The sequence below is a fragment of the Medicago truncatula genome, chromosome 2 (genome assembly GCF_003473485.1).
Source record: "Medicago truncatula cultivar Jemalong A17 chromosome 2, MtrunA17r5.0-ANR, whole genome shotgun sequence".
Lineage (NCBI taxonomy): Eukaryota > Viridiplantae > Streptophyta > Magnoliopsida > Fabales > Fabaceae > Medicago > Medicago truncatula.
In genome coordinates this window covers 45,114,711-45,135,480 of record NC_053043.1, presented here as the reverse complement: position 1 = coordinate 45,135,480, position 20,770 = coordinate 45,114,711, and the positions used below count along the sequence as shown (strand labels likewise).

The 20,770-nt window shown below is 34.8% G+C and overlaps 3 protein-coding genes across 5 annotated transcripts; 1 reads left to right on the top strand and 2 right to left on the bottom strand.

Annotated features, from left to right (window-relative positions):
- Positions 1-191: 191 nt before the first annotated feature.
- Positions 192-4,194, bottom strand: LOC25487735 (basic leucine zipper 34). Its single transcript, XM_013609734.3, has 5 exons — positions 3,150-4,194; positions 2,662-2,752; positions 2,293-2,419; positions 1,235-1,392; positions 192-569 (listed from the first exon to the last, which is right to left on the bottom strand). The coding sequence occupies exons 1-5, from the start codon at positions 3,737-3,739 to the stop codon at positions 501-503; spliced, it is 1,035 nt and encodes a 344-aa protein (XP_013465188.1). The 5' UTR covers positions 3,740-4,194; the 3' UTR covers positions 192-500.
- A 4,474-nt stretch (positions 4,195-8,668) lies between these two features.
- LOC25487733 (zingipain-2) lies at positions 8,669-10,771 on the top strand. The gene is made up of 2 exons (XM_013609732.3): positions 8,669-9,628; positions 10,028-10,771. Exons 1-2 carry the CDS (start codon positions 9,205-9,207, stop codon positions 10,618-10,620), a joined length of 1,017 nt encoding a protein of 338 aa, XP_013465186.1. The 5' UTR covers positions 8,669-9,204; the 3' UTR covers positions 10,621-10,771.
- Positions 10,772-10,822: 51 nt separating this feature from the next.
- LOC25487732 (pentatricopeptide repeat-containing protein At1g06270) lies at positions 10,823-14,383 on the bottom strand. 3 transcript variants are annotated; one of them, XM_024777241.2, is made up of 3 exons: positions 14,242-14,383; positions 13,065-13,162; positions 10,823-12,304 (listed from the first exon to the last, which is right to left on the bottom strand). In XM_024777241.2, the coding sequence occupies exon 3, from the start codon at positions 12,278-12,280 to the stop codon at positions 11,216-11,218; it is 1,065 nt and encodes a 354-aa protein (XP_024633009.1). In that variant the 5' UTR covers positions 12,281-12,304; positions 13,065-13,162; positions 14,242-14,383; the 3' UTR covers positions 10,823-11,215. The 3 variants fall into 3 exon arrangements, with proteins under 3 accessions (XP_024633009.1, XP_013465185.1, XP_039686717.1); XM_013609731.3 differs by having other exon boundaries at positions 13,065-13,213; positions 14,242-14,380; XM_039830783.1 differs by lacking the exon at positions 14,242-14,383 and having other exon boundaries at positions 13,065-14,022.
- Between the last annotated feature and the right edge of the window lie 6,387 nt (positions 14,384-20,770).

The following is a 20,770-nucleotide window of genomic DNA, read 5'->3' as shown; positions in this document are numbered from 1 at the left end:
AAACTCAATTGAATCTTATATGACAATTTTTCTGAAATTTGTGATGACATAGTTTTACAATACCAAACTACCTTATCCTTTGCCAACATTTCTATATTGTCCCCAATTAAGCTGTAGGATAGTAAATATGATAATGATACACAAAATTTCATTCATGAAACAGTTAAAACTCCATCATATATACAGCGCAATTTGAGTCAAAATGACTATTTACAATTTAGATTTTTAAACAATATGTCAAATAAAAATGATTACATAATAATTTCAAATTACAACCAAACCCATTAATTCCAAGACCTAAAAACTGACACACCTTTCTTTCATTCTATCCATATCCATCACACTCCACATTCCACAAGCCAATTAACTTTTCTTTGTTTTTCCAAATAGATTGAAAAAGATTAAAAAACAATAATAGCAAAAGAATCAAACACAACAAATAAAGAAGTGAAAGAATCATCAACCAACTCCATTAAATATTTTATATATAGAGATATACATCATGTTAAAGCAGACACAACTGTTTCTTCCACCCTTTCTTTTGATGCCACTGATGCACATGTGTTTCCCTGCATTCCAATCATGCAAACTTTGAGTGGTCCCTTTCTTTTAAGTTTTAAAGCAAAACACATCACGTGCATGCTCTGTTTCATAACAGAAAGAACCCTACTTGTACTAGTACGTAGTACTACTACCACAGTAACCACCCACACCCAATAACGTGACTTTTCAAACTAAATTTAGTTTCCTTTTCAAAATGGATATTCCACACTTGTTTTTATGCTACATTTGGTTGTAGACAGTTAGATTATTCCAACGGCTTACAACCAACTGTAAATTAAGTGGAAGAAGATTTATTTTGTTTCGTTTCACGAATTCACTAAAAAAAATGTACAATGTATCTAACGATTCAATAGAACATGCATGAGTTGCATGCAGTCATGATCTTGTGAATGTATGTTGTCTGTCATATCTAAACCGTCTTTGCAAGATTAGACAATTTAAGTTTTAAGTTCAGTATTTTAAATTTAAAGAAAATTAAAATCCAAATGTGACTGACCAACTATGTACACGATTACAATTACATAAGAAAAAGAAAACTTTTGATGTTTTTTTTCCCTTTCCTTAAAATCTCTTCTTTGTCTTATAAAAAATTCAGCAATATTTATAATATAATATATAAACTAGCTAGCTACTAAATTAGTATTGGTTTTCAGAAGAGTTGAGTTCATACATTGAGAAGTTGTTCGTTTTCTGTTTGAGAATCACATATTGGCTTTTGTGATGGGGATGGTAAGGGTGATCCATTAGCATTTTCCATCTTCTTGAGGTTCTGATGGTGATATACTTGTCTTAATCTTTCTATCTCCCTCTTCAGTGCCTCTTGATGTGCTGCATGTAAATATATATATCATTATAGTAATTACTACGACATTCTTCCTAGCTATATATACAACAAGAACAACAACCAAGCCTTATCCCACTAAGTGGGGTCGGCTACACCTACATGGATCAAATGACGCCATAATGTTCTATCAAAAACCATATTTGGATCCAACTCATTGACCTCTAAATCTTTTCTAATGGTTTCTCGAATGTTTTTCTTAGGTCTTCCTCTACCTCTTTTTACCTGACTTTCCTCCAATTGATCTACTCTTCTTACAACGGCATCTACGGGTCTCCTCTCTACGATGCGTCAATATATTTACTAACATTTGCACGTAAAAGACTATTTTTACTAACATAATACATAATTAAGGACTCTCGAAATTTTGATACATAAAACTATTGTGCTTATTTATTGCACATTCAAAGACCAAAATGACTATTACACGAGCTCAAATGTTTGTGTCTATCCAAGAGTTTTTTTAGTATATTAACTACTTTATGATAGGGCACATGATCACATAAATAGGCGTGCATGCAAACAAAAACACATTCACTAAATTCATCATAACTCTGTGTGCAGTCTCATAACTATTGACCTGTTTCACTCTTATTAAATTTAATTTTATCAATACCACTAGTTCTATTAATCCTCCGTAGTGAATACTTGACCAACTTCAAGTAACTACAGTGCTACTATATATAGCTTATTGTTATTGGTGTGTTTTCTCCATTTTTATTTTGTCATTTCATGCTTGACTTGTCATGGTCTCATTAGGACCACAGGGTACATATTCTTTTACTCATATATCCACATGAATTCACCAATTAATAATAATAATAATAATAATAATAATAATAATAATGAAATTGAATAATATAACATTGAAGAAATAATTAAATTACCATCTTTGAATAGCTTGTCTTGTGCAAGGGCTGCAATTCTTTGCTTGAGAGCACTGTTATCAACATTTAGAAGCAAGCGTTGATGATCCAAAAATGCAACTCTTGGAGATAGCACTGAAACTTCGGTCTTCAATATTTTTGTCAATAGAAGGTGTAACAAAAAGTCAATAACATTATTATTTGATCATTTCTACTATATACTCCCTCCGTCCCTATATCAAAGCACCCTTTTGTTAGATGCAAATGGTGCTTACATATAGAAACGAAAGGAGTAGTATATAGACATCAAATTTCCATATATTATAGTACTGCAAATAAATAATATAAAAATTATAGTGAAATCATGCTATGTTATGTTACGTGACAAACCTGCAATGAAGTTACACTACGCTCAAGCTCTGATATGTATTGCAGCTTCCTCACACGTGACCTTTGTGCTGATTGCCTATTCGCCAAGATTCTAATGCAAAAAAACCAGAATCAGTTGCAAAACTCAAAGGAAAAAAATGCTTTATTTTCACTTACAAACAAAGAAAAAAAATATAATAAGTTCAAGAAAACAAGATCAACAATATTTCAATTATAAAGAGAAATGCATGAAAACTAATCAACAATTACAACTAGAATATCAAAATCATGCTTAAAAAAATAATCTACAATAATGAAGTACTCCAAAATTATGTCATGTGGGCATTGCAAGTTTATTAGCAAAATTAAGCATATGTATAGATAAAAATATACTATTAGAAAAATTGAATTATGCAAGAACTTTAGAAGAAAAAAAATTGTTTTAAATTTCATCCTATTCCTACATGTTTTAATTTTTATCTATAGATATAGAAGTGTTAGATAATTACCTTTTGACTCTCTTTGGATCAGTAATTCTATCATTAGAAGAAGTGACATTGTTGTTGTTACTTTGAGGCTGTGAATTTTCCTGTTTGCATTGGCTTTCTACCTCATCAGGTTCATATTTCAATTGCTTCTCATCTTCCTCTTTCTTCATCTCTCCTAAATCATTCTCCTTCTTCTCTTTCTCATTATCATTATTGACAAAATTCTGATCTGAAGGACTCGAAGGGTTCGACGAAGACAATGTTGGTGGCATGTTATTGACACCAGATATTTCATCACTGAACATGGACAAAAATTGTTCATCATCAAACTTGTCGAACTCGTTGTCATTGTTGTTACCATCGTGTTTTCCATCGAGCATTGGTGTTTCTAAGAATGTGACTGAATCGCTGACCGACCTTCTATGAGCGCCTCGCCTTGCCGAGGAAAAGTCGAGGAACTCATCCACCCATGAAGGGTTTTGATTCTGGTAATTATTTGTGGTGACAATGTTATTGGTTGAAATGGATGTTGGCATAATGTTTTTTTGCTGTGTGGAAAAATCTGGCCAACTTGGTGACATGTTTGGGATCTTAGGAGGTAATTGTGCCATTTGAGAGAGATGTACAAAACTATAACAAACAGGAATTTTCACAAACCTCAAATATTTCTTGTTGTTAAGGATGTTGTTAATTATAACAAAATGTTATATATCTATATATATATATATGAACATATACAATGTATGAATGGGAGAGAAGAAAAATGAAAGTGATGAGCCTCTAACACAACCCTTAAATAAATATGTATATTTCCAGAAACCACAAGGGAATGTTAGAGGGAAGAAAGCCAAGTTAATTAAAAAAACAAAATCATGAACTTTTTCTCTCTACTTTTTTTATTTTTCTTTTTTGTGATGTGCAATATGTTAGTATTTTAAAAAATTTGCTAAATTTTATTTAGGGTATATTATCCTATAAAAAAATGTTAAAGGGTATCTTGTGTGCAGTAGGGTCACATGGGAATGGAGAAGGAATGGACAGCTATGAACAGCTGGGAAGAGGGACTCAACGGTGTAACTGGAAAGTCGCCAGTGGATTTAATAGCTAGTGGGAATCAGCCACCACGTGCCCTTGTGACCTTCTCTTTAGTGACATGCCCTTATAATAATGATAACCCTTTGGAACACTAATTTTAACCTAGGTTAATTCATTTGAAAATTCTTTTGTATTTTTATAAATTGCAATATTACATGTTAGCTATGAAGCACAGACACTCCTTAAATTAGACGTGTTTCGGTGTTGGGCACATGTTCTATCCGACATAACACCGACATTTATAATTACATTAAAATATGTGATTTTCTCAAGTTATTAGCTGCATCGACGTATATGTATTTGCATCGTGTCCGATGTCATGTCCATATACGTGCTTCATAGGTTGTTAGGTAGAGATAATGAGTCAAAGTCTAGTTAACCAATTTAGGTAGAGTTAGAGTGGTTAAAGAAAATATTTATAAGTTTATTTATAGGAAGCAAAATGAGAAGCATATATATATATATCTAGTTTAGTTTCTAAAATTAAGATATGAAAATAGAATTAGGTAATTGATTTGATTCCAAATGAATAGTGTCCACGTTCTTGATGAAAAGGAAAGAGAACCCCACTTAAGGGAGTTAGTGATTGGTGAAATCATATGGTTTTGTGATCTTTAACTTAGAGGAGAACAAAGACCATGTGCATAAGATATTATTATATTTATAAGAGGTTATGCATGGTGTGTGACGTGTTACATTAATCATTTTATCATTAAAAAGCTAAGTATAGGTACAGTAGTTTAAGGGATATAGTTAAAACTAGAATTGTGAGGACTCGTGGGATTTGGGGTATGAGCTGTGAAAGAGAGGGAAAAGTGAGGACTTCCTGTGAAGATCATGTTATGCTTCCATGTGAATTGTTTGCATGCACTATTTGCTTTCTTTGCTTTGTCCCCAAACCATTCCCACATGTAGGGTATATGCTCTCTTTCTCTCTATGTGGATGTGCATATATGTCTTTCTTGGTACCTTCTTCTATCATCATCTTATCTTAACTTGAATTAATTTAGTTTTATAAGGAGGTAAAAGTTTGACATAGCACATGATTAAGAGCACATTCATGGAATTTGATATTATAATCAATGGTATCTTTTAAGTTCATAGGTATGTAGAGTTGTGTAGCTTCTAAACGTGGCTATCGAAAGCTAGGGTTTCTAGCTAGCTTCAATAGATTCACGATTAAATAGAAATGGACACGAGAATAGAAAATAGAACAAAAGTCTAAACACACTTCAACACTATTCTATCATTTATGCATCTGAATAACTGTTGATTGTCCTGCATATATGATCTTCTCCTAATTACCACATATTTAAATCTGGGCCAGCTCAAGGGGATGCAAATGAAGCATCTATTTTAGGCACCAAACTTGTATTTTAATTCAAAATAATAATATAATTTTATTAGTATTTATCTTTTTGAGACCTTATAGTATTACGTTCACTCACTCCATTTACTATTAATTAATTTAATACAAAATTAATCAATCATAATTCACGTCCCCGTGAATTTAGTTTAGTTGGTAAGGACAATACATAATATATGTAAGGCCTTGGATTCGAACCTTGGACACAAAATTTCGCTTTAAACCTTCACATTTGTTGATCCGATCCATATTTAAAAGACTCGATTACCTATCGATAGGGTTGCATCATATTGGTCCATGTCATATTCTAATGGTAGTTTGTTCACTTGAGCCTCATTAGAGAGCTACCAATACAGTCCGACACACGTCTTAGATGTTTTGGTCTCTTAACAATTGGGTTTAGAGTCCGATCTTTGGTCGGTGATGGAAAAATATTAGTTGAACAAGTCAACCCCCGATCTTAGTTATCTGAAGGAAATTAATCTCTAGAGTTGCATGTGACACGATACATTTGATTTAACAAAAAAAACTTTTTTTTTTTTTTTTTAATATTTAGGTAAGTAACCTATGGATCTAACTTTCCTATATTAGCTTAACAACAAGACAAACAAGCATGACTATTAGATTAAAATCAGAATATCACAAATCAATTTAAACTACATCGAAAAATACTAACCGGTTGCGATGGTTATGGATGTTGACGGCCAAGTTGGGTCAACTTAGGCCAAACTCGTAACCGATCTGATCAAACTTCATTGATTCGAGTTGGGTAAAAAAAACCCGAATTTTTAATGTTAAATTCAAACCGACCCAAACTACTAATGTGTGATTTGGTTTAGGTTGGATCAACATGTCATTAACTATATTTTTTAAAAAATAAAATCCAAAAAACTATATAACTACAAGATATTCTAGTTCATGTAAATCCTAACATTTAGACTAAATTTAATATGTTATTACTCGAATTTACTTGAAATACTTCATGATTAACATATAAAAGTCATAAACTAAACTAAATTATAATGAATAAAAAATCTAACATTTTTTAAAGGGTTGGCTTTGTGGGTTCATGGGTTCGAATGAGTTGTATCGAGTTGGATCCGAACTTGAACTAGTTTGGGTGAAATGAGGGTTACGTTGGATGATTGGGTTGAATGGATCACCCAAACCTGTAAACACCCAAGCAATGGCTAAAAAATGTGATAGGTGCTCTTTTAACCCTCCTATTTACTCTTTATCCTAAAAAATAACCTTTAAGAGTTATCTTATGAAGCCTTTACAAAACATAAAAAGTGTCATTTAGGAGTTATCTTCCAAATGGTTTACGCATTTATATTGAAGGACCAAAGGAGCAACCATAATTTGTTTTAGTGAGACATCAATAATATGGGGAATCTATGTCCATAACCTATCACCAATGTGAGCAATCAAACAAGTGGAAAATTAATTTTAGTAATCCATACCCTTTAATTTTCTATTCACTTAATTGTTTTATCTTTTAATCAACATGGGTAATCATTACAACTAAATAGACCGATGGCATGATATCATTACATATTTTTTATCAATTATTTTGATGTTCTATTGAGTCTTTTGTGTCCTTAGACAACCTAAAGTGAAGAAAGCATGAAATATTCATAATGGTCGAGTTGACAGCATCGTGTCACAATTTTGGCACCATGACACAATTTTTGGTCTAGAATGAAGGGAATTGTTATTGCGTAAAAATTGTGACACAATCTTGAAATCGTGGCATGATTTGGAGAAGTACCAGAATTAAAATTTGAAATTAATGAAGACATCATGTCACGATTTTGGTCATCGTAACACAATTTGAGGTGTCCAAAACTTTACCTGTAAAAGCATAATTTGTTTTCAAAGAAAGGGTTATGAATTTTGAAGATTTGAAGCACATTTTTGAGAGCAGAAGACTGAAGATGCGGCCTTCCACCAAACTCATAGTTAGTGTATGAAACAATGCTTCTTTTGAATTTGATATTTGTAATTTCCGTTACGAGTAGCTAAATTCTTAGAGAATAGGTCTGGAGAGGAATCTAATTTAGATATGTTTGAATCATGTAGGTTGTGAAATACTACTTTGTATGAATGCAATTATAGTTTTTATTCAATTTAATTTGTGCCTAATTCTTTTTATATCTTGATCACATATAGACTGATTTCAAAGATTGAACAACTACTTATCATAACTTTCAACTTAGATCTAATTAAACTGTTCAATTGAGCGGATCAATCTAGGAATAGATGATTGTTAGGTTGTGATCATAGATTAATGTTCGGAAAACCTTTGAAGAATATGAATTCACCTAAATAATTAGATGTTGTAATCTGAGAAAAGAACTTTGATTCAAGAGATTGATCAGAGTTAATTTTTGTCAATCATCGTAAAACTAGAAGGACATTTTTCTAATTTAGGTGCAGTCTACCAAACAACAATAACAAGAGGATTCAAAAGATGTGATCTCATTCTCCTATTATCTTTACAAACACTTTTTATAAGTTTCTATTATCTTATGCAAACCAACCAACTCCCTTGTGCATCCCCCATTTAATACATCCGAGATCATAACAAAATTGCCAAATCAAAGTTAACGCAATCCTTGTAGACACGAATTTAAAAATTATTACTTCGATAGTTTTAATACACTTGTTAAATATCTATCGTATACAACAAATTCCTATAGACCATTTTTTTTTTCTCTCATCTGAAATGGCTCTAGACAGTTTTTTGTCTTTTCCCTCTTACATATTTTTAGAAACAATCATAAAACTTTAGTTAGTTGATCCATCAATCATGAAGACCACATTGCAAACTTTGTTAGCTCCATTCCATTATATACATTCAAAATTATATAGTTTTTCTACCAAAGAGATTTTGCGTGATCCTGTACCAATCGCATGCCAAGATTTCTGCTAGAGACTCTATAAATCTTTTTTATATATAGAAAATTATATTTTAAAATTATAGAATGGTTTAATAACATGATACAAACAACAAAACCAAAAACTTACGAGAATTTTTTAATCTACAGTCGGAAGATAATTAAAATTTGGTCAAAGATTGAACTAAGGTGCTTATCGGTTCAACCTTAAGGCAATAAACATTCGTCTAAACCACCGGTTAAAAACTTATGAGATTAACTAAATTTAATAAATAATATTTCATAGGAACAAAAACAATGAGATTCTTGTGAGTTAAGTTTAGACGGTGCAAGACAATATCAGCCTAGTCTGCCTAGACTATATAACAAATAATTATAGTCTACATGTAAATTGGAATTCATTCAATAAGCCAACACAAGAATAAACTATTCACACCAACTGAAACAGCCTAAATTATGACAAGACCTGTACGTCTTCATTATGGTCATGCAGAAAATGAGATACACAATTCTTGTGTTACTAAAACTTGCAAGCACCAAAGACATGAAAATACAATTGATAAATATGCAAATGAAATACGTATCTAAACAGAAACGAGCATGCATTGCAATGCACAAATAAATAAGACATTAAGAACTATATGTTGTTCGTGATAATCAATAAATATCAATTTTGTGCTAATTCTATAATTCACCATATGCACTAAGACTAACCATGAAGACAACTATAACATTAAGCATTGTTATACTCAATCTATGGATAATTGCAAGTGCATGTCCTGAAATACACACAAAGAATTCAACTAATCCTGCAGTCATGAAGAAGAGGTATGAAACATGGCTGAAACGATACGGACGACATTACAGAGACAGAGAAGAATGGGAAGTTCGTTTCGACATCTACCAATCAAATGTTCAGTATATAGAGTTCTACAACTCTCAAAACTATTCTTACAAGCTCATAGACAACAGGTTTGCAGATATTACTAATGAAGAGTTCAAAAGCACCTATCTAGGTTATCTGCCCCGGTTTCGTGTACAAACGGAATTCAGGTATCATAAACATGGAGAACTACCGAAAAGCATAGATTGGAGAAAGAAAGGTGCAGTTACACACGTCAAAGATCAAGGCCGTTGTGGTAATTTATTGCAAATCAAGTTTCTCTTTTTTTTTTTGCCTCAAAAAGTTTATTCATTTTCTCAAATATTACAGTTTAGTTACTAGTATGCTATGATATAATATACACACATCTAGTAGTTCCATGCACAACTAAACGATAAGTCTATACGAACTTTATCTGAAGTGTTTGTGATATGAACATGACAGGATAAATTAGTCTTATAGTTATATCTATAAAGAATATAGTTATATCTATAAAGAAAATAGTTACTTACCTTGAGGAATTACTACCTAACAAGTAAATGTATTTGAAGTCTTCTGAAGTTTATCTATTGCTAAGTAGCGAGCTAAAGAGCACGCTTAAACATTTTTGAAATTTATGTTTTGTGCTGATATGATGGTGTCAAACTTGATGCAGGAAGTTGTTGGGCATTCTCAGCAGTGGCAGCTGTAGAAGGCATCAACAAGATCAAAACAGAAAATTTAGTTTCTCTATCGGAACAACAGTTGATAGATTGTGATATTAAAAGTGGGAATGAAGGCTGCGAAGGTGGCGACATGTACATAGCATTCAACTACATCAAAAAACATGGAGGGATAGCCACTGCTAAAGAATATCCTTATAAAGGAAGAGACGGTAACTGTAACAAGTCCAAAGCTAAAAACAATGCTGTAACCATAAGCGGCTACGAAAGTGTACCTGCTCGCAATGAGAAAATGCTAAAAGCTGCAGTTGCTCATCAGCCTGTCTCCATTGCAACTGATGCTGGAGGTTATGCATTTCAATTTTATTCAAAAGGTATCTTCTCTGGAAGTTGTGGAAAGAACCTCAACCATGGCATGACTATAGTTGGGTATGGAGAAGAAAATGGTGATAAGTATTGGATTGTGAAGAATTCATGGGCAAATGACTGGGGTGAATCGGGTTATGTCAGGATGAAGCGTGATACTAAGGATAAAGATGGGACTTGTGGCATTGCCATGGATGCTACATACCCTGTCAAGCATTAAGCAGCATGCTAGGATAATTGACCTGTTGTGGTTATAAAAATAAAAGAAATTAGCTCAACAAAGATTGTTTACACCAATTACAAAAGGTTTTAGGAAGAGATGGCAACTATTTGACTGAATGTAATAATATGCAGATAGGTAGACTAAATATTTTTATGGAGCACAAAAGCATAAATTACATGAAATTTCCCACCATCTTATAATCTGTGCAACTGATATTCTTATATTGTTTCCTTTTGTGGAGGGTGTTTAACTAATACACATGAAATTACTTCATTTTCCTGTGTCAAAAATACACTATACATCCATTTTTTTAATCTAATATAACCATCAAAGTTGGGCGAAGGTGTAAATTCAATTCTACAATGCAAATACAACCCAGTTCAGGTATACGCTCACTCCTTTTCCATGCTTTAACTTCAGAGAGCATAACTCCAAATGATTTGCAACTCCGAGATCCTAGAGCTGCAATCCTGTCTCAGCATTGCCATCGAGAAAACAAAAATGCCACCATAATGCAGAAGGTACAGTCTTTGTAGTAGTCACCTTTTCAGCGTTAAGAGTTGTACTTGGCTCGCTGCAAATAAGTTAACAGCTAAGATTTAAGTGTTGCGAATCTTTGTCTCACGCCACAAGCTATCTTCCACTCATCAATACTAGCCAACCCTTCAATTATCTTCTGCCTCGCTTTGATATATGGAATAAAACCTCTTTCTGTCATCCCCATAGCAACCTTTCCAGCCAAAACATACTCGCGTCTCTCCAAGCAACCTTCAACCACCAACTCGTAACTCTCAAATCCGACAGAGTTTCCCTCTTTCTCAAGGAACTCAATCATCTCAACAGCTTTCCATATCTCTTTGTTTGCCCGTAATGCTGACAAAATTTTCACCATTGTTCCATGATCTGGGGTCAACCCGTATTTTGCCACCATTTGCTTCATTAAATCTTGGGCGTCAGAAGTCCTTCTGACTCTGCACATTGCACCAATTACAATGCCATAACTATTTGAATCAGGAATGCATCCTGCTCCACCCATACCCTTCAGGACATCAATTGCCTCGACAAATTGATTGACAGCACAAAGAGATGATAGTAGATGATTACAAGTACCACAGTCAGGATGGTATCCAATTGATTGCATATCAAGTAAAATATTAGCTACCGAATGTGACAGACATCGCCGGTCCAACCAAGCAGATGAAAGGAGAACATGAGTCTGAGGAACAGGTAGGCAACCAGAACGTAGAGTCCTTTGTAGGACAGCAAGTGCAAGAGGGAGGGGGTGAGAGCTTTGCAGGATGTAGGAAAGAAGGTAGGAATAGGCTAGTTGGGGCTTATAGCGTGGTCTGAGAGGTATAAAAGATTGCAACATTTCATCAACAATTTGTACTTGTATATTCTGTGGAAAAGAAGATAAAAAAGAGAAAGGGTTTGAATTTTGGGATTGGGACAGCTCCGTAGTAATGAGATCAGGAATTCTAACATAGTTTTTGGATTCTACTTCAGCTCTAACAGCCTGTTCAACATTTTGTGGTGAAGAAGACACTGAACGAACTGAAGGATATTGGTTTGGAATAGAAAAGAAATGAAGAACAGATCTATAGCGCATTGTTGCTCGAATCGCCTGTCTTGATCCACTAATAGAGTACTGAAGCATCTTGTAACACGTGAAACATGACACCTGTGGCACATATAAATTCTTATCGGTTCAGTCGGAGTAAAAGTGGTGAGAGTTTATGAATTATGCCCCAAACATATAGGAAAAAAATACAAAGACGTGGCCAAGCATTGATAAAATGTCCATTTTATCTATATTATACAAAGTGGCACCTTTACGTCGGCGGATATGCAACTTTCACTAGACACTACCAACCAGAGGTTGCATGACATTTAATGTTTAAAAAAACTATGATGATGAAATCATAAAAATGCCGCATGCCACACATCACATCATCACCAAGAAGCTATGAAGCTGCATAGCAATGTATAGCATCCATGTTGAATAAACGATAATAAACACAGCATCACAGGGGCAGATCTAGAGATTTGATATTGGCGTGGCTAAAATTTTAAAGAAACTATGAACTAAATTATACATTTACAATGAAAACCATTGACTATGTTGCTGATTAAAAATTCACTATGCCAAAAGTTCAAGCTTTAAATATCACTTCATTTTCCAAGAGTAAGATTCAAGATTTGGCCAAAGAATGGTATTGAACATCAAATGATATAGTACTACAATAATAACATAGTTCAAAGACCTTATACTGATTATCTGCTAGACCTCATATTCCTTTTCCAGTTTTATACATGACTAGTTATCAAAAGTTGGTCACTATATATGTAGTACAACATAAATGTTCACCCAACAAATTAGTTAAAATCTCACATATAATAAACAGTTTATCGGCATGTCTTGTTGTCAAAGGGATTGGTACCTTGCTTTTTATTCTTGGAGAACCAACTTCAAACCATGTATCTTGCGATTCACTTTGGCAATGGGCAAAACATGAATTTATAAACACCCCCCCTCTATCTGAATAAAAGTAGAAAGGTTTCAAAGCTGCAATAATGCTGAACCTAAAACCTGAGTGAAGTGCATTACTGAATTAAGGAAAGTAAGTTCTATTCACAATTAGAAGGATGAAATTTGAACATGTGTATGGAGTAAACTACTTAATTCTTTGACAAAAGATACTAACAAGTAACATGCTTATTAACATTAAAAAAACTTCTTACAAAAAAGAAAGAACGAAAGCTTTATCAAAACATGTGAAATTGATGGCTGAACAATTGAAAGAGGGACCTTGCAATGTATTAATTTCGGCTGGTGTGCATGACACAATGCACAATTCTACATAACACAACCATAAGCAATTTTCTACATAATAAGCAATTATCATAAACAAGCAATTTTCGAAACTCTTGACTATTAGTTCATTAATCCTAATTTTCCAAACTTCTAATCTGATATCTATCCTAATTTGGCTGCTGTGTAAGTGTAATTTTCTATGCCTTATCAAAGATTTCTATAGGAAAATCTGTGACTCTAATTTCAAAGATTTCTATAGGAAAACATATTGAAAACAATGCAGCCTATTTTTATTTTTATAAGTAAAAGCGAAAACAGGAAATTCAAACGAAGCCAATGCAATTCAGGGTCTTAAGGAATCAAAGATTCAAAACAGACAATAAGCTTCAAATTGGGATTAAGGTAACCACAAAATGCATCATTTACTCACTAGCACAGAAACTTCTAATAGAAGCCATCCGGTTTCCGACGTGCGCCCGTGTCCAACACCGACAACATAAAATACATATGATTACATTCAATTATGCCATTTTTCAAATTATTACCGGTGGTAACATGTCAGTGTCAATGTTGTGTCCGACGTATGTGTCCGTGATTCAAGATTTAGAATACCTTAATTATCAGTGCCAGCACAACAGTTGCAAAAGCTGCTATATGGACCAAAGTTACATTCTTTAGAAGTTGGAAAAGAAAAAATGGATTGTGGGTGATAGAAGAAAAGGGTTAGCTAGAATACCCAGTCGTGAAAAATTGAAGATTTAGATATTCGAAGCAAAAGGGGTGTGTGAAGAGTGAAGAGGTACCTGCAGTTTAGAGGGAAGTGGTTCCAACGAGCGCGTCTGTGTAAGAGATTCACAGTACTCTGTTGCTGGTGGTGGCGACGGTCGTAAATGGTGGATTAGAAAATGTAGATTTTTAGAGCAGAACTGCTATATGGCACGATAGCAGTACGACGAATTGCACGTCGGATACCATAAACTAAAATATATAAATCATATAATATACAATATGACCCATTTCGGTCTCGTTCATAAAAAAAAATCTCAACAAAATAATACTAAAAACTGATCCTCATATTCAAAGTGATGTTTTAAGCATCTCGACTTTTCATCTTAACTTTTCCTGTTGAAACAATTTCAAAATCAACTAACAATACATGGTTTCAATGTTACATCAATTCTAATAACATTCAAATTTCATAACAATAGTCGGTTTCAATTTCATTGAAATAACATAAATGATTTCAAAATGAACCAATTTCACTTGATTTCCATAAACAGAAGATGATGAGAAGGCGTTTTCAATTTCTCACCAAAAAATCGAAGCTAGAAGTCCATCATTAATTTTGATAAGTTTGATTATTTTCTGAGGGTAATTATTTTTGAGCAAATAGTCACTTTAGTCTCTGATTCTGCAGCTCGCTGTCACATACATCTCTCTGACTCAGGATTAAATACAAATAAGTCACTCTGCACTTCCGTTATCACTTTAGTCTCTGACGTTAAAAAAATATGTTAAGTGATGATATTACGCATATGAGGTGTCACATGGACCAAAGTGAAAGTAGAAAATTGTCACTTTGGTCCCTGAACCAAAAATCAATATGCCCAAATTGAATATGAAATCCCTAAATCTTAAATCCTTAAATGTCATCTAATTATCTATTTTGTTCAAAACAATCTTCCATTAAACACCAACCTAGTTAAGTCCCTGACTGTGCATATTTACTATCAGTTAGGTCTCTGACACTAAACACGAAACTTCAGTGAAGTCCCTGGCTATTAGGGACCTTTTTGGCTTGAAAGTTAATTTTGAGGCAATGATATGTTGGGCTAAGATTTGGAGTTTTATAGTAGTGTCACAGTGTTGTGGTTTTGTTACCTCTTTCTCCCTCTAGTATATAATGGCATGAGGATTATATATATAGAGAAATGAATTATGAACGGTATGTTTAATTATAATCCCTGTAAGTATTTTAAAGTTATAGTTTGATTTTTGATGTGTCTTTCAATAACAATATCCAATTTTTGGTGGAGAGATTTGAATAACTAATGCATAAGTTCACTTACTAAAATACCCAGGCTTGAAGTTGCCTGTTGTGATTATTATTACCATAGTTTAAGACATTGTGCATAGACAATGACATTCAGATTTGTACAAAATAGTGTTGATTCAATAGTATCAAATATCATATTCATGTAGTTACATGAAAGAACTTATGCTTTGATTGCTTTAGCTTCTCATGAAAGAAAAAATTAAAGTGAAAAATTAGATAATAAACTTGGAAACATAAACAACTTATGTTAGATGTAGCACTGGTACCTACTAAGTATAACAAATTTTAAGTTAGAAATTATGTTAAAAGAAATTCAACAGAAATGAATTATCATTTGAATATATCTTGAGCTCTTGATTACTGTATGCTCAGACCTACATGGAAGAGATATGAATTATCATGTGAATATAACAACAATCAAGAGTAATAGATGATAATGGATTTGTTAATTCATTGTCAGGGACCTAACCAATAGTAGGTATGCACAGTCACTGACCTAACAATAAGTTGTGTTTAATGGAAGATTAATTTTAAACAAAAGAGAGAATTAGATGACATTTAGGGATTTGAGATTTAGGGATTTTGGAATTTGATATTCAATTTGGGAATATTGATTTTTGGTTCAAGGACCAAACTGACCATTTTCTACTTTCACTTTGGTCCCTGTGACACCTCATATGCACCACATCATCACTTAACAAATATTTTTAACGTTAGAAACTAAAATGATAATGAAAGTGCAGAGTCAAAGACGTATTTGTATTTAATCCTGAGTCAAGGATCTATGTGGCAGCGAGGTGCAGAGTCAGGGACAAAAGTGATTATTTGCTCAATTAATTTTGCTAAATTCTAGTTTTTTTATTTATTTTAAATATGCTTGATTCTAGTTAAAACTACAATTTCTTTTCACCCAAAAGAAGAAAAAAAAATAGAATTTCTAGCTTTTTTTTTTTTTTTTGGTACAAAGAATCTTTAGCTTTTTTTTTTTTGGTTACAATGCTAAACAAAAACAAAAAGAAATAGAAAAACTGACAGAAAAAAACAGAACTAGCGCCTTAGGAAAAGCGTCCCTACTTCATCCGCTTGTAGAAAAGGGAGAAGGGTCTCTGGAGGGCTGTTGTGAATTGTAAAAGCCTCATTATTCGAAGCTCCAAGCTTGGCCAAGCAATCGGCGCACTGATTTCCTTCGCGTAAAGAGTGGTGAAGGGAGTAGTTTCTCGGATAGAGGAGATCTTTGATATTCTGAATAAGGACAGCGTAAACATGGAACTGATTTAACTCTTCCTTGACCAGATTGACAGTGAGAAGGGAATCCGAATAGCAAGCCACTTCATCATAATTTAGGCCAATAGCTAAGGTGATGCCGTGAAGAGTGCTGAAAGCTCTGCGTAAAGAATGTCCTGAGAGTGATTAATATGACCCGAGAAAGCCGAAATGAAGCCGCCAGTGTTGTTCCGGATAACACCGCCGTAACCTGTTCTGATAGGGTCGCCACTGCAGCTGCCATCTACATTTAGGATTATGCATTGGAAGTTGTTGTTATTCCATCGAATGAACCTGTCCAGCGTAGGTGCAGAAGGTGTGCTGTTGTAGGCAGTATTAATGGATACCTTCAGATTGTCAATGTTGCTGCAGAGTTGGGGTAATGGTAGAGTTTCATTACCTAGACACATGAGATTGCGTTGTCTCCAAATCCACCATAGGGCGGATAGAAAGAGGGTTGAACAAGAAGAAGACGCACCGTCGTGTAACCATATGTGCACCGCATTGGTTGAGAAGAAATTATGGTTGAAGAATCCGATTTTTTCCCAGACAACCTTAGAAAAGCGACAGTCCCGCAAGCAATGAAACAAAGTTTCATCATTTTCACCGCATCTGGTGCACAAAGGTGAAGTAACCATGTTTCTGTGATATAACAATTGTAAGGTGGGTACAGCTTCGTGACATGCTAACCAAACCAAGAATTTGAATTTTTCCGGCACTTTCAATCTCCAAATCCAGCTCCAAGATTTACTGTTCTGAACTTCCGCAGATTGGCGTGAGATTAACCAACTATAACCACTGCTAGTTGAATAGGTTCCATTTTTGTTTTGGGGCCAAATGAAAGCGTCTTCAATTGAGTGGTTGAAGTTTAAACGGATGTTGTTTATAACTTCTGCTAGGTTAGGTGGGAGAATGGTGTAGATGGATTGTGTGTGGTTACCATTATTGGTGATAACATCTTGAACAGTGAGTTGAATATCATGTATATCAACATACGGAACATGAGAACCAAGAGTGCCAAGCGCGCTCCAATTACTGTACCAAAAAGAGGTGCTGCCTGATCCTGCTCTCCAGACATATCCATTTTTGAGTACATTTTTAGCACGGATTATGGAAAACCAGTTGGGAGAGCTGTTATGTTTAGCTGATGCATTGAAAAGGAAATCCGGACCACTAGAATAAATATTGGAAAGAAGATTCACCCAAAGTTTATCATTTTTTTGAACCAAATTCCAAACAAGTTTACCAAGAAGACTGGTATTTGCTTCCCTTGCTGTTCGAATTCCTAGACCCCCAAATTGTTTTGGAGCGGCAATTTTTTTCCAATTAACGAGGTGTACGCCCTTGTTATTGTTGCCTTTCCAAATAAAATTACGAGTGACTTGATCGATGTTGTCGCAAATGTTTTGTGGAAGCCAATTAATCTGCATATAATAAGTTGGGATGGAAGAAAGTATAGATGAAGCGAGGGTCAATCTGCCTGCTTTGTTGAGGAGCTTACCTTTCCAAGAAGCTAACCTATTCTGCATTTTTTCAATGATGAAAGCGAAATCACTTCTCATTGGACGCCCCTTGGGTATAGGAAAACCTAGGTATTTATCAAGAGATGTGGTGCTACGGATTCCGGAGATAGTAGTGAGCTTGTGGATCTTGGCTTGGGGGACTCCCTTAGAGAAAAAAGCACGAGACTTTGTTAAATTGATTTTTAAACCAGACGCGATGCTGAATTCTTCAAACAATTCTGATACCACTTTAAATTGGGAGCTTTTTGCCTTGGTGAATAGAAGCACATCATCCGCAAATAAAAGATGAGATAAAAACGGCCCGGTGTTGTTAATACGGATTGGCTCCCATCTCCTTTGGTTGACTGCATCATTTATGGCAATGGAGAGTTTTTCCATACATAGGATGAACAGGTAGGGAGAGAGCGGATCGCCTTGACGAAGACCATGAGTAGGCTTAAAATTAGGAAGCTTATTGCCATTCCACAAAACAGAGAAGGTGGAGGATGAGACACAATGCATGATGAGTTTGATGGTAATGTCAGGGAAACCGAAATCATGCAGACAGTTATGGAGAAACTTCCAATTAACATTATCAAAGGCTTTTTCAAGATCTAGTTTGAAAGCCACATACCCTTTCTTCTTTTTGGTTTTCCTCATGAAGTGTACTATTTCCTGCAAAACAATCGAATTGTCAGTGGTGCCCCTACCAGGTAGAAAACTACTTTGATAGGGGCCAATGATAACATTAAGAATTGGTCTGAGGCGGTGAACCAAGACTTTAGTGATGAGTTTGTAAGCAATATTGCAGAGGCTAATGGGTCTAAAGTCTTTAAAAGTGCTGGGGGGGTCGGTCTTGGGAATGAGGGAAATGAGGGTATCAGAGATGTTTGGATCAAAGGTACCAGTTTGGAAAGCAGATTGGACCATATGAAAAATGTCATCTCCAATAATGTGCCAATATTGCTTAAAAAATATGCATTGGAAGCCATCTGGTCCAGGGGCTTTGTAGGGTTTCATTGTATTGAGGGCGGCTAGAACCTCAATCTTGGTGACGGGCTTGGTGAGGGAAGAAGCGCCTAGTTCATCGACAGTTGGATGTGTGCCAATGTTAAAGGTGCGGTTATGATGAGGTTGGCTTTTAGTAAAAAAATCTTTGAAATATTTATGTGCTTCATCTTGGAGGGTGTCACAATCTGTGGACCAAAATCCATTTGGGAGTTGGAGGGTGTGGATTTTGTTTTTCTTTCTGCGGATAATGGTTTGGGTATGGTAGAAGGAAGTGTTTTTATCACCAAATTTAACCCACATATCTCTGGATTTTTGATACCAAAGCATCTCTTCTTGATAAAGAATGTGATTGTATTCTTGTTGAAGTTCTTTTTCTAAAAGAGTGTGTCTAAGAGAATCCACTCTTTCAAGATAGTTTTGAACCCCTTTCAGCCTGTTCTCCACATGTCTTTTTCTTTTAAAAATATTGCCAAAGATTTCATGGTTAAAAATGATAGAATTGTCTTTGACAATATTTAAAGCTGAAATGGTATCATGGTTGGCAGAGTTCCAAGAGTCTCTTACCAGGCTCTCATAGTCTTTGTGATCAATCCAAGCGGCTTCAAAGCGAAACGGTCTGGGTCCTCTAACCAGTGGGAGGCCACCAAAACGGAGGAGAAGTGGATTGTGATCAGAGTGAAGCCTACAAAGAACTTCGACAAAAGCTTCAGGGAAGTGCATGCGCCAATCTACATTTGCCATACCGCGATCAAGTTTTTTGGAAAGAATTCTAAGCCCATTGAAATTTTGATGCCAAGTATAGCGGGCTCCAGTTGTGGTGATGTCAAGCAGGTTGCAATTATCCATAAGATTCGAGAACATTGCTGCTCTATTATGGTGGAAGATGCCCCCTCTTTGATCACTCGGAAGAAGAGTTTCATTGAAGTCACCAATGAGCATCCAAGGATTGGTGATGGTGTTGCTGATGGATGAAAGGTAGTTCCAGAAATTAGTGCGCATGGAAGCGTTAGGACTAGCATAAACGCAAGTGCAAGTGGTGGTTGCGATGCCTCGACTTATGTTGAAAGTGATAGAATATTGGTTATAATCAAGGACGGTAGAGGTAAAGTTAGTAGCGGTGTGTGTCATCAGCCATATTCCGCCGGAGTGGCCATTTGCATCAACAATGTGGACAGGTCTGTAGTTATTATTGTTCCAAAAGGATGCAAGGTTAGCATAAAGTGTATGGGTTTCATAAATAGCTAGGAAAGTGGGATTGAACTTTCTCAATAAATCTTTAAGCTGTCTTCGAGCATTATTGTTTTGTGCCCCTCTGATATTCCAAGAGAGGATTGAAACATCTAGTAGAGCTTCCATAAAAATAATGAAGGAAGATAGGACATTGGTTCAAGAGATATTAGGTAATCATGTCCTCCTTGGTGTCACTGGAGGCCTTATGTTTTCCTTCTGATGTTTCGTGAGCTTGCATAGATTGAAGATTGTCTTGGCTAGCCATGGCTT

Bases quoted from the DNA above. Each gene is read 5' to 3' on its own strand.
- LOC25487732 (XM_024777241.2), bottom strand. From the start codon at position 12,280: ATGCTTCAGTACTCTATTAGTGGATCAAGACAGGCGATTCGAGCAACA.
- LOC25487733 (XM_013609732.3), top strand. From the start codon at position 9,205: ATGAAGACAACTATAACATTAAGCATTGTTATACTCAATCTATGGATA. The intron at 9,629-10,027 runs GTAATTTATTGC...AACTTGATGCAG, and splicing joins CAAAGATCAAGGCCGTTGTG to GAAGTTGTTGGGCATTCTCA.
- LOC25487735 (XM_013609734.3), bottom strand. From the start codon at position 3,739: ATGGCACAATTACCTCCTAAGATCCCAAACATGTCACCAAGTTGGCCA. The intron at 2,753-3,149 runs GTAATTATCTAA...TTTTTGCATTAG, and splicing joins GATCCAAAGAGAGTCAAAAG to AATCTTGGCGAATAGGCAAT. The intron at 2,420-2,661 runs GTTTGTCACGTA...AAAATATTGAAG, and splicing joins GTAGTGTAACTTCATTGCAG to ACCGAAGTTTCAGTGCTATC.